The sequence below is a fragment of the Trichosurus vulpecula genome, chromosome 4, assembly GCF_011100635.1.
Source record: "Trichosurus vulpecula isolate mTriVul1 chromosome 4, mTriVul1.pri, whole genome shotgun sequence".
In the NCBI taxonomy this organism is placed as follows: Eukaryota; Metazoa; Chordata; class Mammalia; order Diprotodontia; family Phalangeridae; genus Trichosurus; species Trichosurus vulpecula.
Genome location: NC_050576.1, coordinates 231,355,767 through 231,370,499, shown reverse-complemented (window position 1 = coordinate 231,370,499; position 14,733 = coordinate 231,355,767). Strand labels below are relative to the sequence as shown.

Genomic DNA, 14,733 nt, shown 5'->3' with positions numbered 1-14,733 from the left:
CTTTCTTCCCAATGGCACATGCCAGCCTCTGGGAACTCTATTCCTCTTCCCAGGGCCAATCTTAGCCTTCCTTTTCCTAATGCAGAAATTCTGTGTGTCTATCTTTCCATATTAAGCCATAACGTCCTAACACATCAGTCAGAAAAGCCCTTGGGAAAACTCATGGGTCCCGCCAATATCTTTCAACGTTGACCCTCTTTCATAACTGTGATGTTAAAGTCATAGTATACCATGATTTAATTTTTTCAGAAAAAATATGTCATAAAAACTACTTTGATTCATTCTTGTTCATTCTAAGAATTAGGGCAACCTAAGAATTAGTTGCAATTATGATCTAGGTTTTACTGAAGATAAAGCAACTTATTTTCAGATTTTTAGTTTCCTTTTTTCAGAAGATCTGAAAGAACCCTTTCTTCATTATTTACTAATAAATGGTAGTCCCCATTTTAAGTGAATTCACTTTAAAGGAACAAGGGACCTCTTCTATTTCACCATATACTTTCTGTTTATGGAAGTACATTCATTAGGTATTAGTGTCAAGTAACTTCAATGACACCTGGGATGCAGCCAGGGATGACATAAAATGCAGTCATGGAAAAGAGAACCAGACCTCAGGCTTCACTTCTAGTCCAGGCTCCCCTAGCTCTGCAACTTGAGGCAATTTACTTCATGTCTCTCGGCCTCAGTTTCCCATCTGTAAAATCAGGGGGTCTCAGAACTAAATTATTTCCTGGAGCCTCATTTCTTGGATACTTTCAGGATCTTTGCTCCTTGTCTACACAGTTATGGCACAGTGCATAATCAGCACAGGTCTTGGACACTTGTGGCAACAGGAACTTTTCGCCCAAAATGCATTCAGGCATTCCTTTTGTCCCAAAAGGTCCCTGGGACATTCTCAGTTCCAGTGCCCCCCTGCCCCCCCCTCCCAATTCAATTTAATAAATACTGTTTAAATCACTACTCTGCGCAAAGCCCTAGGGGATACAAAGGCAAAAACAAAAGTAACGAAAAACGATTAGAGAAGCAACAGTGGAATCTATCAACCAATCAATAACCATTTATTAAGTGCCTACTATGTGCCAACATCTGTACAGAATTACTTTACCATCTCCTTGACATGGACACCTACCCAGATTAACTTCCCATTTAAATGAAAGGACAAATTTCAAGTGGGATTTTTTCCCAAAATGGCACTAATTTCACCCCAGCAATGGGCAGGTGTAGATGCCTGCTGCCTCAGGGAAGCAGTGTGCAAAGACCGTGGGTCCCTGAAAGTTCCTCCACAGAGGGCAGGCTCTCACAAGCTGGAGACAGCCTGGAGGACAGACTGAGTGATGCACCCACCGTCTCAGTGCTTTTCTCAGTCATAAAAACTCTTGAAGGGACCGTGAGGGCGTTACTGGGAGGAGCAGGGCACAAGGCAGTGTGACAGACCCATGGCCCACCTACTCCAACTCCATCACCTGCCAGCAGGCGGCTCTGAGGAAGTCACTGATCCTGTCTGTGTCCCAGCTTCCTCATGTAACATAAGGCTAAGAACACCTGTGGTGCCTCTGGCAGGGTTCACAGGAAGCTCAGACGTGAGAATGCCTGGGAAGGCATTCTCTAAAGCAGGGCTGTCCAAAATGAGGCCCGCAGTGTGATTTTATGCACCTACCTGTGGGTTTTAATTTTCAGGAGTGAAAAAACAAAATAATAATTTGCATGGAATCCGTATTAGATTTTTTAATTCCATCACTAATAAATAATCTCGTTGATGTTAATTTTCTTTGGTGTTTTTAAGCAGTATCATGAACAAAACATATCGCACAGAATTTTCAATCAATCTGCGGGATGTGTTCAGTCTGTATGACGCAGACTAGTCAGTATGCACCTATCTTTATACTGTTGCGCTGTCACTTCGTGTTTTGTGTTTGCTTTCCTGCCTTCACCAGTCACATTGAAGATGCTAGTCCCCCCATTTTCCATTAGTGTACTGTATTTTTTATTCTGGGTGTAGCCCTTGCATAATTATTTTATTTTAATGCGGCCCTGAGATAACCTAAGGTTGGACAGCCCTGCCCTAAAGCATTAGAGAAAGGTTAGCACGATGATGCTAAGGAGGAAGAGATCTTGGATTCTTCAAGTGGAAACACACTAAGCCTTTAAGTGGTGATGCTACAGGGCAACTGCAATCCTTACTGATGAAGGTAATGAAGACACTTTTTAAAAAAAGGTGTTTTGTAAAATCACTTGGTAATTTTGCTTTTGCGGACTCTGCGGCCCAGGGCCCCTTCTTCCATGGGGCAGGCTCTTCCTGGAACCTCCATTTTTGGGGAAGGGCCAAGATCAGCTATCCTACATCTTTTACTCTGCCCGCCGCCTCCCCCCCAGCTCTCCTTTCAAGCGCTGTCTTCACCCACAGAATGTAAGCTCCTTGAGGGCAAGGCCTTTCTATTTGTATGTACGGTGCTCAGCACACAGTTAGCATTTAATAAATGCCTGCAGAATCACACCCACACCCACATAGATGGCATCCACTTTAATGGGAACATATAATGCTTTTCTGTTTTGTTTCTGCCAATAGTTACTGATAATCATTTACTATCAATTTAGTAACTTCAATAAGGGCCAGAGCCTGAACTAATACTCAACTCCAAGAAGAGCCTGGACCGAAGCTTCTTTGTCCTTCCTACGTCAACAAGGCCAGAGCAGGCTGACGCTTAAGAGCATTCTTTCCTCTGTCTGTGGCCATTAAGGATGAGACCTTTAACCCCAGAAATTATCTTGAACAATGTGACTTTTTCTTATCTTAATATTTTATGGGCATATACTATGTTATGGCATGTTAATAGTAAATTAAACACAGAGATCCTAGGTTGTAATTTCAATTGACACTTTGTCATCCATCTTGACTTACTGTATTTACAACCTACTCCATTAAGGAAAATTCTTTTCTTGTATGGTGGTTAAACATACATGGGGATCATAAAATTGAGTAACACAGGCATGCTGAGATGGGACTAAAAATGTATTTAAACTTTCTCATTCTTTTGTTCACACAGAACTTAAGCTCTGGCTCCTTGCATGTACAAGTAAGCTAGCTCTGCTAGCTTTAAGGGAATAAACATCATGAATTTACCTGTCACCTAGCTTGTTGCCTCCTTTAACCAAACTTTCAGGTCGACATTACAAACAAAGTATCTAAAACCATGGACTTTTACATGGGTCTCATTGAAACTTCCACCTAAGGCACAGGTGAGTTTATGCAAAAGCCTTAAGTTCCAATGGAAATATTTCAACTCCAGAGTCTGATCCTTCCAGCCCAGGGTGGGGGCGGGGTGTAGCTTTGTGATTTAGACAGCAAACACCACAGACACAAAGGCCAATGCACCCCTCCACCCTCCTTGGCACTTCTCCCAAATTCACTCTCAAACCACAGAAATTCTGAAATAGATTCGAGGATCACATTTCATTTGTGAAACCACAAACTTCTCAGAGGAAAACTCTCCAAGGAGTCACCCCGGTAAATCCCTGAACATGCTTGTTTTTAATTTAGAAAAATAAGAATACTCTACAAGGCATTCCAAAAGCTTGAGTGGTTTCAAGCTTTCATAGCTTAAATAGCTACTGAAATTAAGCTCCAACAACTTAAAACTGCCTACAGACTTTTGAATGCCCTGGGTAAGCATCAAGTCCTGACTTTATCATGAAAATGGAAAACTTGACGATGGAAGGTAGCTGGAGAAATGCCCATCCCTTCGGTGATGTGGCAGTGCTCCGAATGCACTGGAACAAGGCCCTGCAGAATGCCCCAGTGCACAGCTGCTGAGCAGAGGAATGGGTTTCTGCTTCTATTCATGGGTGGTCTTTCCTCCACCTCTACTGGAATCCTTAGGTTCCTTTTCAAGTTTTCGTACAAACTGTGAACTACTTTGCCCATTGTTGAGGGTGGTACTGGCAGCACATGCATAAATCTCTGTAGTTTTCACAGTCTACCGGAGGAGCTCTAGGCCACATCTATTACATCACTATGAAGTTATTTTTTTTCCAATACCAAAGGCATGGAACGAATGGTCAACCAGAGAGGACAAAAATGGCTCACTGACCCTGTCCCCTCCAACCCAGCCCACCCATGGCTGGAAATTAATTGAAAACCAATGTGTGTTAAGCTGTTTAGGAATAGACCAATCAGCATTTTTTTCAGATAAATGAAGGTAGCTTTCAGGAACAGAATGTCTGCATTTTCTTGCATTTCCACTCCTCATGTTCCCTCTAAAACTGGGAGAGTTGCTGAGGCACATAGGACAAGTGACAGCACCACCAGCAACCACCATTTACTAAACAACACAAATAAGTTACCCAGTAGCAGACAGTAACAGAGGTACTACACTCCGGACACGCTCCAATTTCTCCCATCTTCTGGAATTTCTTTGATATTTAGATTCCAACTCCTAAGTTGGAATCACTGATGCTTATGAGAAACAATGAATAGGAAGGGCAAAGATTTCCCCAGGGACCAGAAGGTAATGTGGCCACTCAAGGTTTACTTTTCCTTCTCTGGATGTGGGGGTTAGGTCTCCCCAGAAGACAAGAAGGGCCGACAGGCAGTCAACAGCCCACATCTGTGTCTGCTCTGGCAAGGATTAAAAAACCCCACCGCATTCTACTTAGTAGTTTTTGCTAACAGCCCTAGGTGCTATTTCACAAGTGGAGAGGAAGGAAGAGGAAGAAAATTATGTGTAACACACGTTTCTTGATTATTTTCTTAAAATATGACGCGAGAAGGTTAAATGTTTATTGAATAATATGAATGATTTATGAGTTAAGTATGATAGCGAAAGTTTTTGGTAAAATGTATGGATAAACTATAGCTCTACAGCCATGAGAATTTAGTGCAAGCAAACCCTCTCACACTACGATATAAAAGTTACTGTATTATGGAATTTTCAACATCCCTTGGGTTAAATCCCATCCCACAAAACATGGCAGTTTCAATGCTGGCAGTTGTGACCCAAAAGCAACCTTAAGGAGTTAATACATTATGATACTTGATATTCCTTTCCTAAAATTCCCAGCATTTTCTTATTAAGAATCTTTAAAATAAAGAACCTACAGAACAAGAAACTTTATCATCATCCTCATCCTCCTCACGACGGCCTCTCCCACCGGCGATACTGAGAAGTTGTCCAAAAGGCTGAGCCAAACTTTTCATCATTTGACGCATATTTTCATTGTGGGAAGAAAAGGAGTCTCTGTGGAAAACAAACAGAAGGTAGAAAAAGTCATTAATGATGGATTCCAAGTACAAGTAGTTATGTAAAGACTCTATTTGAATTGATGTATACTTTAAAAAAGAAAAAGTAAAAGCGAAATAAAAGAGACCCATCCTACAATATAAAGAATCCTCCACAATATTCATTCAACAAATGTTTCTTTTCTTTTTGTTTTTTGGCTAAACATGCACGATTTTTATTAAACTTAAAAGGACTCGAAATAGCTAATGCTAACTCTAAATACTACATATTTTATCTTTTCAGATCTAACAAATATTCTTTCTACATTTTTCAATTTTTTTGTGAATACTAAATTCCCATTTCTTATCTGGGGAACTTTTCGTGGTATAAATACAACCACCAGAGGAACAGTGAATATTATTTATTTACATTTTTTTATTCAACAAATGTTTCTTAAAACAAATATTTATGTAAAGGTATTCTAGTAGACATTGAAGAAACAGACAAAAATGAAACCATCATTGTACCTACAGAACTGGCATTCTATTGGGAGGGAGCAATATGTACACAGATTTCCAAAAAGGAAGAGCTTTGTGGTAGCAAAGAACTGAAAAACAAAATAGATGCCCATTGATCGAGGAATGTCTAAATCAATTGTGTACAGGAAAGCCATGGAACGTTAGCTGTGCTAGAAACAAAAACGTGCATGAGTAAAGAGAAGCATGGAAAACTACATGACGTGGCAAAGTGAAGTACGGAGAACCAAGAATATAATACGAGGAATGCCACAATGCCAATGGAGAGAAGCACCACCACCACCACCAAACAATCAGAACTGAATGTTGCAAAATGATGAACATGAGCTCTGCTCCAATAAGAGATGTTTGGAGACTTCCTACTGCCACTAGTCTGCAGAGGCAGGCATCCTCAGGGGTGGGACACTGCATATAACCATCAACAGGCTGGTGGTTTGGGTAAATTTTTTTCTATTTCTCTTTAAAAAAAAGTTCTCTGTTATAAGAATGGTTGAGAAGGAGAAGGGCAAGGATACAGAGGGAAATACAGGCAATGTGAAAACCAAATATACCAAATAGAGGCCTCCTCCCTGTTAAGAGATGACAGGTAAACTGCTCTCTGAAGGTAACTGAGACCTGACACACAGTAGGCACTTTTAATAAATGCTGGAATGAATGACTGGATGAGGCAGAGGTGAGTGGGAGTGTTTTTACTACAGATGTAGGAGAAACTAGGTGCAAAAAGGCAATAAATACAGAGTCCAGAAGACTTCTGAGGAGAGTGGCACAGTCAGATTCTTTTTTGGAATGTTGGTTTGGCAGCTGTGTGGAAGACGGATTGAGAGGGGAGTAAATAACAGCAGGAAGCCCAATTAGGAGGCTCACAGAAATGTCCAAGTAAGAGGTGCTAAGGGCTTGCACCCAGGTAAACGTGAAGCATCAACGGCCTGAGGGAAACCCAGGGCAGCCGCATGCCTGTGGGTGTCCAACCACCACCAGCACCGCCTCAGTGACTATGTCCCCTCAGTCCCAGATGTAGGCAACCAAGGACAGTGAAGCTGAGAAACTTGGGAACAGCCAGGCTTGCCAGCCAGGACCCTCTACCCTCCCCCTGTGCAGGCAGAACCTGGCCACTGCTCCTGCTGGAGACCCAGAAAGGAAAGCTTCTGCTACCTGACTCTGGCTCTGTCTGACAGCTCAAGGTCACAAAATGATACAATATCGTGGAGATTACACTGAAGCAACGTTGTATCTGCTCTGTCCCTTGACTCTAGGGGAAACAGGACTTTTCCATCTGCCCTGCAGCCAAGAGCTCCCCTATGACACCATGGACTCCTTGGGAGCCCAGGCTCTTGCTTCCGGGTTTCTGTTTGTATCCTCAGTGCTTTGTTCCCAGTGAGCATGGAATGCATTATTCACTCACTCATTCAAATAGAAGCAACAAGTCCTGGGAACTGAAAGAATTCATAGAGCAAAGAAGGAAAACTCCCAAGACCATTCAAAGAAAGGCTGCAAGCCTGGCAGTAACATCACGGAAACGAGGAAGTTTGGAGGGAAGTACAAATTCCATTTTGGGTAGGCGAAGTGTGATGTGTTTAAGAGACATTCAGGTGAGGGAGTCTGGCAGGCATTTGCTGATGCAGGGCTGGAATCCAGGAGACAAATGAGGGCTGAGAGTCAACTGCATAAAAAATGACAACTGCACTGTGAGAAATGTGAGAAAAAGAAGAGCCCAGGACAAAGGCTCAGCGGCTGGGGACAAACAGAAAGACAAGGCGGAATGAGACACTGAGAGAGCCCAGGCAGACAGGCAGCATGGGATGAAGATCTCCTTTTCTACCAGGGAACAGCCATAATTACTTTCATGAATCACTGCAAACAGCCAGGAAAGCCACTGAGTGGTGGTGACCTTATATAAAACGCACGACTAACGCTCTTGTGTGAGTCATAATTGACTTAGAAGGCAATTAAAGAAGAATGCTAAATGTGTTTGGGGAAATGGTACCCATTAATGAAACATCATATATAATATGTCTGTGTGTGTGTGTGTACACAGACATATTATATGTGTGCACACACGTCTACAGCTTTCCAAGTTGATTACTATAAAATAGACAATACTCATTTAATTTTCTTATTGTACACTCACATTTTCAAAAGGCTCAATGTCATTAAAAAGACCACCAATCCTTGGCGTTGGATGACCCGAGTGCTTGAGTTCTCAGGGATGAATGTCACAGCTCCAGAAGTGGACAAGAAAGTCCATTTGCCTAAACCCCTCTACCATCGACCATTTGTATTTTATCATCTTTGTCAGTTTCCCAGGTCTGAGTGAAAACTCAAGATGTTTAAATTTAATGATTAGTGATTTTGAAGCCAATTTTATCTGATTCTTTTTATTCAACAATTATCCAGTGCCAAAGCCACTGAGTACGGAACGATAAAAGACATAATAATATAAAAGCTTACAAACAAAAAAGAGCCAGGCAACATGAACTCAAATCATAGGCTACAATGAAGAATGGTATTAAGAGTGTCATACAACTAACCAAGTGATAAAGGAATTCAGAGGAGGAAAGTAAAAGCGGTATTGCTTTCAGCACATGGGTGAGATATTCAAGGAAGGCTTCCTGGAAAGGTGGTGTTTGAGAGATGGTTCTTAAGATCACACACTTTGTGCAGCCTGCAGTATTAATGACATCTTGCCCCACATAGGCTAGTCAGGATTAATAGTAATAAAATAAAGGTTTTAAAGTTTACAAAGTAATTTATATTTAGGCTTTCATGTAATTGCACAACTCTGTGTAGTAGGTACTAAAAATCCCATTTTACAGATAATCTGAGGGTCATAAAGGTTAGATATTAGTTTACTTTTATTTTTTTCAATTAACAGAAAAAATAAATATAAACCATTATAACAAATTGTCATTTGTTAACATTATTAAGCAAAACAAATTCTCAAACTGATCATGTCCAAAAATTTATGTTTCTTTCTGCATCTTGAGTCCATCACTTCTCCAGAGTCTTATATCACTAATCACCTTTGGACACCTCAAAGGGGGTATTCCATTGACATCTCAAACTCAACATGTCCGAAAACATGCTCACTAACCCTCCCCCCCCACCCATACCCACCCCTGTTTCCAGTTTCCCTCTACTGTCAAAGTTGTCTTTATCATGTTGTTATAATATAAATTGTTCTCCTGGTCTTGCTCACTTCACTGGACATCCATTCATACAAAGCTTCCCAGGTTTCTCTGAAACCATTCCTTTCATCATGGTTTAAATTATATTCAAATGGAATAATTTGTTCAGTCATTCTACAACTGATGGGTAACCCCCCTTAGTTTCAAGTTCTTTGTCACCACAAAAAGCTGCTAGAAAACTGGAGAAAAATCTTTGCAGCAAGTTTCTCTGGTAAAGGTCTCATTTCTAAAATATGTAGGGAACTGAGTCACAAAAATAAGATATATAGTATATGGTCAAAAGATAATCAATAGACAGTTTTCATAACTATCCGTAGTGTGAAAAAAATGCCCTAAGTCACTAACAATTAGAGAAATGCACACTAAAACAATGCTAAGGTACTACCTCACACTCATCGGATTTGCTAAGATGACAGAAAAGGAAAATGACAAATATTGGAAGGGATGCAGGAAAATAGGCACACTAACGCATTGTCGGTGGAGCTGTAAATTAGTCCGACCATTCTGGAAAGCCATTTGTAACTGTGCCCCTAAAGGTACTGAACCGTACTTATCTTCTGATCCAGTAATACCACTAATAGGTTTCTACCCCAAAAAGACCGAAGAAAGAGAAGGACCTATATGTAGAAATATATTAGTATCAGCTCTTTTTGTGATGACAAAGAACTGGAAACTGAGGGGATGCCCACCAATTGAGGACTGGCTTAACACATTATGGTATATGAATGTGAGGGAATACTACTGTGTTGTAAGAAATGAAAGGGATAGTTTCAGAAAAATCTGGGAAGATTTCTCTAAACTTACGTACCATGAAGTGAACAAAACCAGGAAAATAATTTATATAGTAATAGTAATATCATAATCAACTATGAAAGACTTAGCCACACTTTCAAAGGAGCTGTCCACCTCCAAAGAGAGAACTGATGGACTCAGAGTGAAGACTGTGGTATATTTTTATCTTTTTCTTTTTTTGGGGGAAGGGGTAAATGGACTGGAGAGAATATGGCTGGTGTAGAAATGTGTTTTGTAAGACTATACATATTTGTAATTGGTTTTATTTTTCATCTTATCGATGAGCAGGAGAGCAGGAGAGAATTGAAAATAAAATAAAATTTTAAAAAAGGCAAAGGATTCGAGGACAAAAAGCTGAAATCAGCAGCCACTACAAATTAGTGAGGGCTTGGCTTTATTGTTCTGATAACTGTTTTGACTTAAGAAAGTAATGGAAAAAATGTTAGTGGTGTAAATTAAACATTTTTTTAAAAGTTGCTATAAATAAATATCTTTGTACATATGGATCTTTTTTCACTTTCTTTGATCTCTCTGGAGTGATAGCTAGTTTGAACAGGCTCCACAATCTAGTGACTTTTTGGAAGGCAGATTCAAACTGCTTTCCAGCATGATTGGCCTACTTATTTCATAGCTCCATAAATAGTATATTAATGGGTCTATTTTCCCACAGCTCCCCTAACATTTGCCATTTTCTTTCTTTTTGGGGGGTCAACTTTGTCAATCTGATGCATATGAGGTAAAACCTAAGAGCTGGGGGGGGGCAGAGTCAAGATGGTGGCTGGAAAGCAGAGACTTACCTAGGGTTCTCCCCCAGGGCTCTCCAAATACTGATAAAAAATGGCTCTGAACAAATTCTAGAGCTGCAGAATCCACAAAAAAGCAGAGGGTAGCAGAGTTCCAGCCCAGGACAGCCTGGATGGTCGCTGGGTAAGGTCTATTGCATCATGCTGGGAGCGGAGCAGAGGCCAGCGTGGGCTGCGCCTGGACTAACCAGACCGGGAGCTGGGTGGAACAGGCCCTAGCACCCTGAATCAGTGAACTGTGGTAGTTACCAGACTTCTCAACCCATAAACACCAAAGACAACAGAGAAGGTTAGTGGGAAAACTGCAGGGAGAGAGTGAGGGGAGTTTGATGTTTGGCCACCGCTGGGCAGAGGGAAGCGGAGGTGGTGCAGCTACAGAACTACAGCTGCAGTTTCTTCTGGCCCCAGGCCCACCTGGTGGGAGGAATTAAGTGGCAGATCTAAGCAGGAGTGCAAAGCGTGCTCAAATCTGAGTCATAGTCCAGATTGGTGGTTCTTGGGGGAGGAGGAGCACTGGTGTGGCAGAATTTACTGTATAGAAATAGCTCTGAAAACAAGAGCGCACGCAGCCCCTCAAGCTTGGGTGAAAGTACTCTCAACTCTATAAGCAGTCATACCTTGATGAAAAACTCAAGGGTCAAGTAGTTGGCTGGGAACATGGCCAGGCAGTGAAAATGGACTCAGATTCAGGCTCAGACTTTGGAATTTTTCTTTGGTGACAGAGAAGACCAAAACATACAGCCAGAAGAAGTCAACAAAGAGCCTACATCAAAAGCCTCCAAAAACCAAAAATAAACTGATCTCAGGCCATGGAAGAGCTCAAAAAGGATTTGGAAAAGCAAGTTAGAGAAGTTGAGGAAAAATTGGGAAGAGAAATGAGAGTGATGCAAGAAAACCATGAAAAACAAGTCAATGACTTGCTAAAGGAGATCCAGAAACACACTGAAGAAAATAACACCTTAAAAAATAGACTAACTCAAATTTCAAAAGAGCTCCAAAAAGCCAATGAGAAGAATGCCTTGAAAGGCAGAATTAGCCAAATGGAAAAGGAGGTCCAAAAGACCACTGAAGAAAATACCACCTTAAAAATTAGATTGGAGCAAGTGGAAGCTAATGACTTTAGGAGAAATCAAGATATTATAAAACAGAACCAAAGGAATGAAAAAATGGAAGGCAATGTGAACTATCTCACTGGAAAAACCATTGACCTGGAGGATAGAGGCAGGCAAAATAATTTAAATATTATTGGACTCCCTGAAAGCCATGATCAAAAAAAGAGCCTAGATATCATCTTTCAAGAAATTATCAAGGAGAACTGTCCTGATATTCTAGAGCTAGAGGGTAAAATAGAAATTGAAAGCATCCACAGATCGCCTCCTGAAAAAGATCCCAGAAAGAAAACTCCTAGGTATATTGTCGCCAAATTCCAGAGCTCCCAGATCAAGGAGAAAATACTGCGAGCAGCCAGAAAGAAACAATTTGAGTACTGTGAAAACACAATCAGAATAACACAAGATCTAGCAGCTTCTACATTAAGAGATCAAAGGGCTTGGAATATGATATTCCGGAGGTCAGTGGAGCTAGGATTAAAACCAAGAATCACCTACCCAGCAAAACTGAGTATCATGCTCCAAGGCAAAAAATGGATTTTCAACAAAATAGAGGACTTTCAAGCTTTCTCAGTGAAAAGACCAGAGCTGAATAGAAAATATGACTTTCAAACACAAGAATCAAGAGAAGCATGAAAAGGTAAACAAGAAAGAGAAATCATAAGGGACTTACTAAAGTTGAACTGTTTTGTTTACATTCCTACATAGAAAGATGATGTGTATAATTCATGAGACCTCAGTATCAGGGTAGCTGAAGGAAATACACACACATATATAAACACGTATATATGTATGTATGTATGTGTATATATATGTATATATATGTGTGTGTATATGTACATATATATACAGGGGGCACAGGGTGAGCTGAAATGAAGGGATGATATCTAAAAAAATAAAATCATGTTAAGTGATGAGAGAGGAATATATTGAGAGAGGGAGAAAGGGAGAGATAGAATGGAGTAAATTATCTTGAATAAAAGTAGCAAGAAAAAGCAGTTCTGTAGGAAGGGAAGAGGGGGCAGGTGAGGAGGAATGAGTGAATCTTGCTCTCATCACATTTTACCTGAGGAGGGAATAACATACACACTCAGTTGGGTATCTTACCCCACAGGAAAGAAGGAAGGAGATAAAAAAGGGGGGACGATAAAAGGGAGGGCAGATGGGGGAGGAGGTAATCAAAAGCAAACGCTTTCAAAAATGGGCAGGGTTAAGGGAGAAAATTGAATAAAGGGGGATAGGATAGGAAGGAACAAAATATATTCTTTCACAAAATGAGTATTGTGGAAGAGTTTTGCATAATGATACACATGTGGCCTATGTTGAATTGCTTGCCTTCTTAGGGAGGATGGGTGGGGAGGGAAGAGAGGAGAGAATTTGGAACTCAAAGTTTTAAAAGCAGATGTTCAAAAAAAAGTTTTTGCATGCAACTAGGAAATAAGATACAGGCAATGGGGCATAGAAATCTTCTTGCTCTACAAAAAAGTAAGGGAAAAGGGGATGGGAGGGGAGTGGGGTGACAGAGGGGAGGGCTGACTGAGGAATGGGGCAATAAGAATATATGCCACCTTGGAGTGGGGGGCAGGGTAGAAATGAGGAAAAAATTTGTAACTCAAAGTCTTGTGGAAATCAATGCTGAAAACTAAAAATATTAAATAAATAATAATTTTTAAAAAAGAACCTCAGACTTGTTTTTAATTTTTTCTACTCAAAACAGTGATTTGGAGCACTTTTTTCTTGTGGCTATTGATAGCTTTTCTTTTTTCCTCTGAAAACTGCCTATTCATATATTTCAGCCATTTATCAAATGAAGAATGGCTCTTATTCTTATAAAATTTGAATTGGTTCCTTATAGAACTTACAAATGAGGCCTTAATCAGAGAAACTTGCTACAAAGATTTTTCCAGTTATCTGGTTCACTTCTAACTTTAGTTGTTATTGGTTTTACTTCTACAAAAATTTTAGTTTTGTGTAATGAAAATTGTCCATTTTACATTTTTTGATCATTTATAGTCTTTGTTTTGCCATGAACTCTTCCTGTATGGAATATGCCATTATTCAAACCCTTCCATCTTGGTTGGTCCTCCCTACCAGAACTTCTGTGCCAGTGGAACAGCCTTCAAGAACCCAAAATCACCTATAGGCCATGGGTAGGCAGCTACATAGGTTTTAAACATATATTCCTATTCATTTCTCACTAGGCTACAGGCCAGAAAACAATTCATTTTAAAAGGTCATTTGAGCCTTGGAATTCACACCTTAGAAGTAACCCTCAGCCCCTGTGGCCCTCTTTCGGATTGGATGAATGGTCCCAGAATCTCTATTTAAAGAGAGCTGGGAGGCCAGCCTTGTTTTCATTTCTTATCAGGCTGCAATCAAGACTCCTCCATCATGGCCCAGAAAATTTGGGGAGTAAAGATCACCTACAAACAGGAGCATCTGGAGGATATCTTCCATAGACTTTGTGCAACACATAATCCACAGCAGTGGTGAACACCTTTGATGAGCATACATTTCTATTTTTTGTGTCAAAACTTTCATTGTCAGAGAGGTGTTAAAATTATCTCTGAGGATGCATTTATCACAAAATCTTTTAAGACCTAATTAACACATATGTTCTTCTTGGAAGACAGCCTTTAAGACTAATAAGCTCTGCACCTTTCAAATACATGATTGTAAAGATGTGTTTGGTAGTAGAAATTCATTTGCAAAAGTTTTCCTTGTCCTTTCATCTTTACTGATATATCCCCCCCCCACCAGTATACATGTAAGTCATTCTCACAAATATTGTATAAAAATGAGAAGGTATATAGGCTGGGGGCTGTGTGCTCCCAACTGCCTTTTGAGGTCAGCGATATTATTTATGAGTTTTCCCCCCATTCCTTTGGCACAAAATAAAACCTGTAGGTAGAGAGTTGGTATGCTTAACTTTGTCATGGATCCATTTGGCAATTAAGCCTACAGACCATCCCTTTTCAGAATCGTGTTTTTAAATGGTAAAAAAAAAAAAAAGCTCAATTTCAATTAGAGGTTAGTGAAAATAAAGTAATTCTTTTTCCATCCAAGTTCAACCTATCCAGACTTGAAAGTCC

At 40.3% G+C, this 14,733-nt stretch overlaps 1 protein-coding gene across 2 annotated transcripts in view; it reads right to left on the bottom strand.

Annotated features, from left to right (window-relative positions):
- Positions 1–14,733, bottom strand: part of MLF1 (myeloid leukemia factor 1) — a 53,974-nt gene that overhangs the window by 16,963 nt on the left and 22,278 nt on the right. For both annotated transcript variants that reach the window (XM_036757711.1, XM_036757712.1), the window contains exon 2: positions 5,096–5,234. In XM_036757711.1, the coding sequence (XP_036613606.1) occupies positions 5,096–5,234 (139 nt within the window). The remainder of the gene's footprint in view (positions 1–5,095; positions 5,235–14,733) is intronic.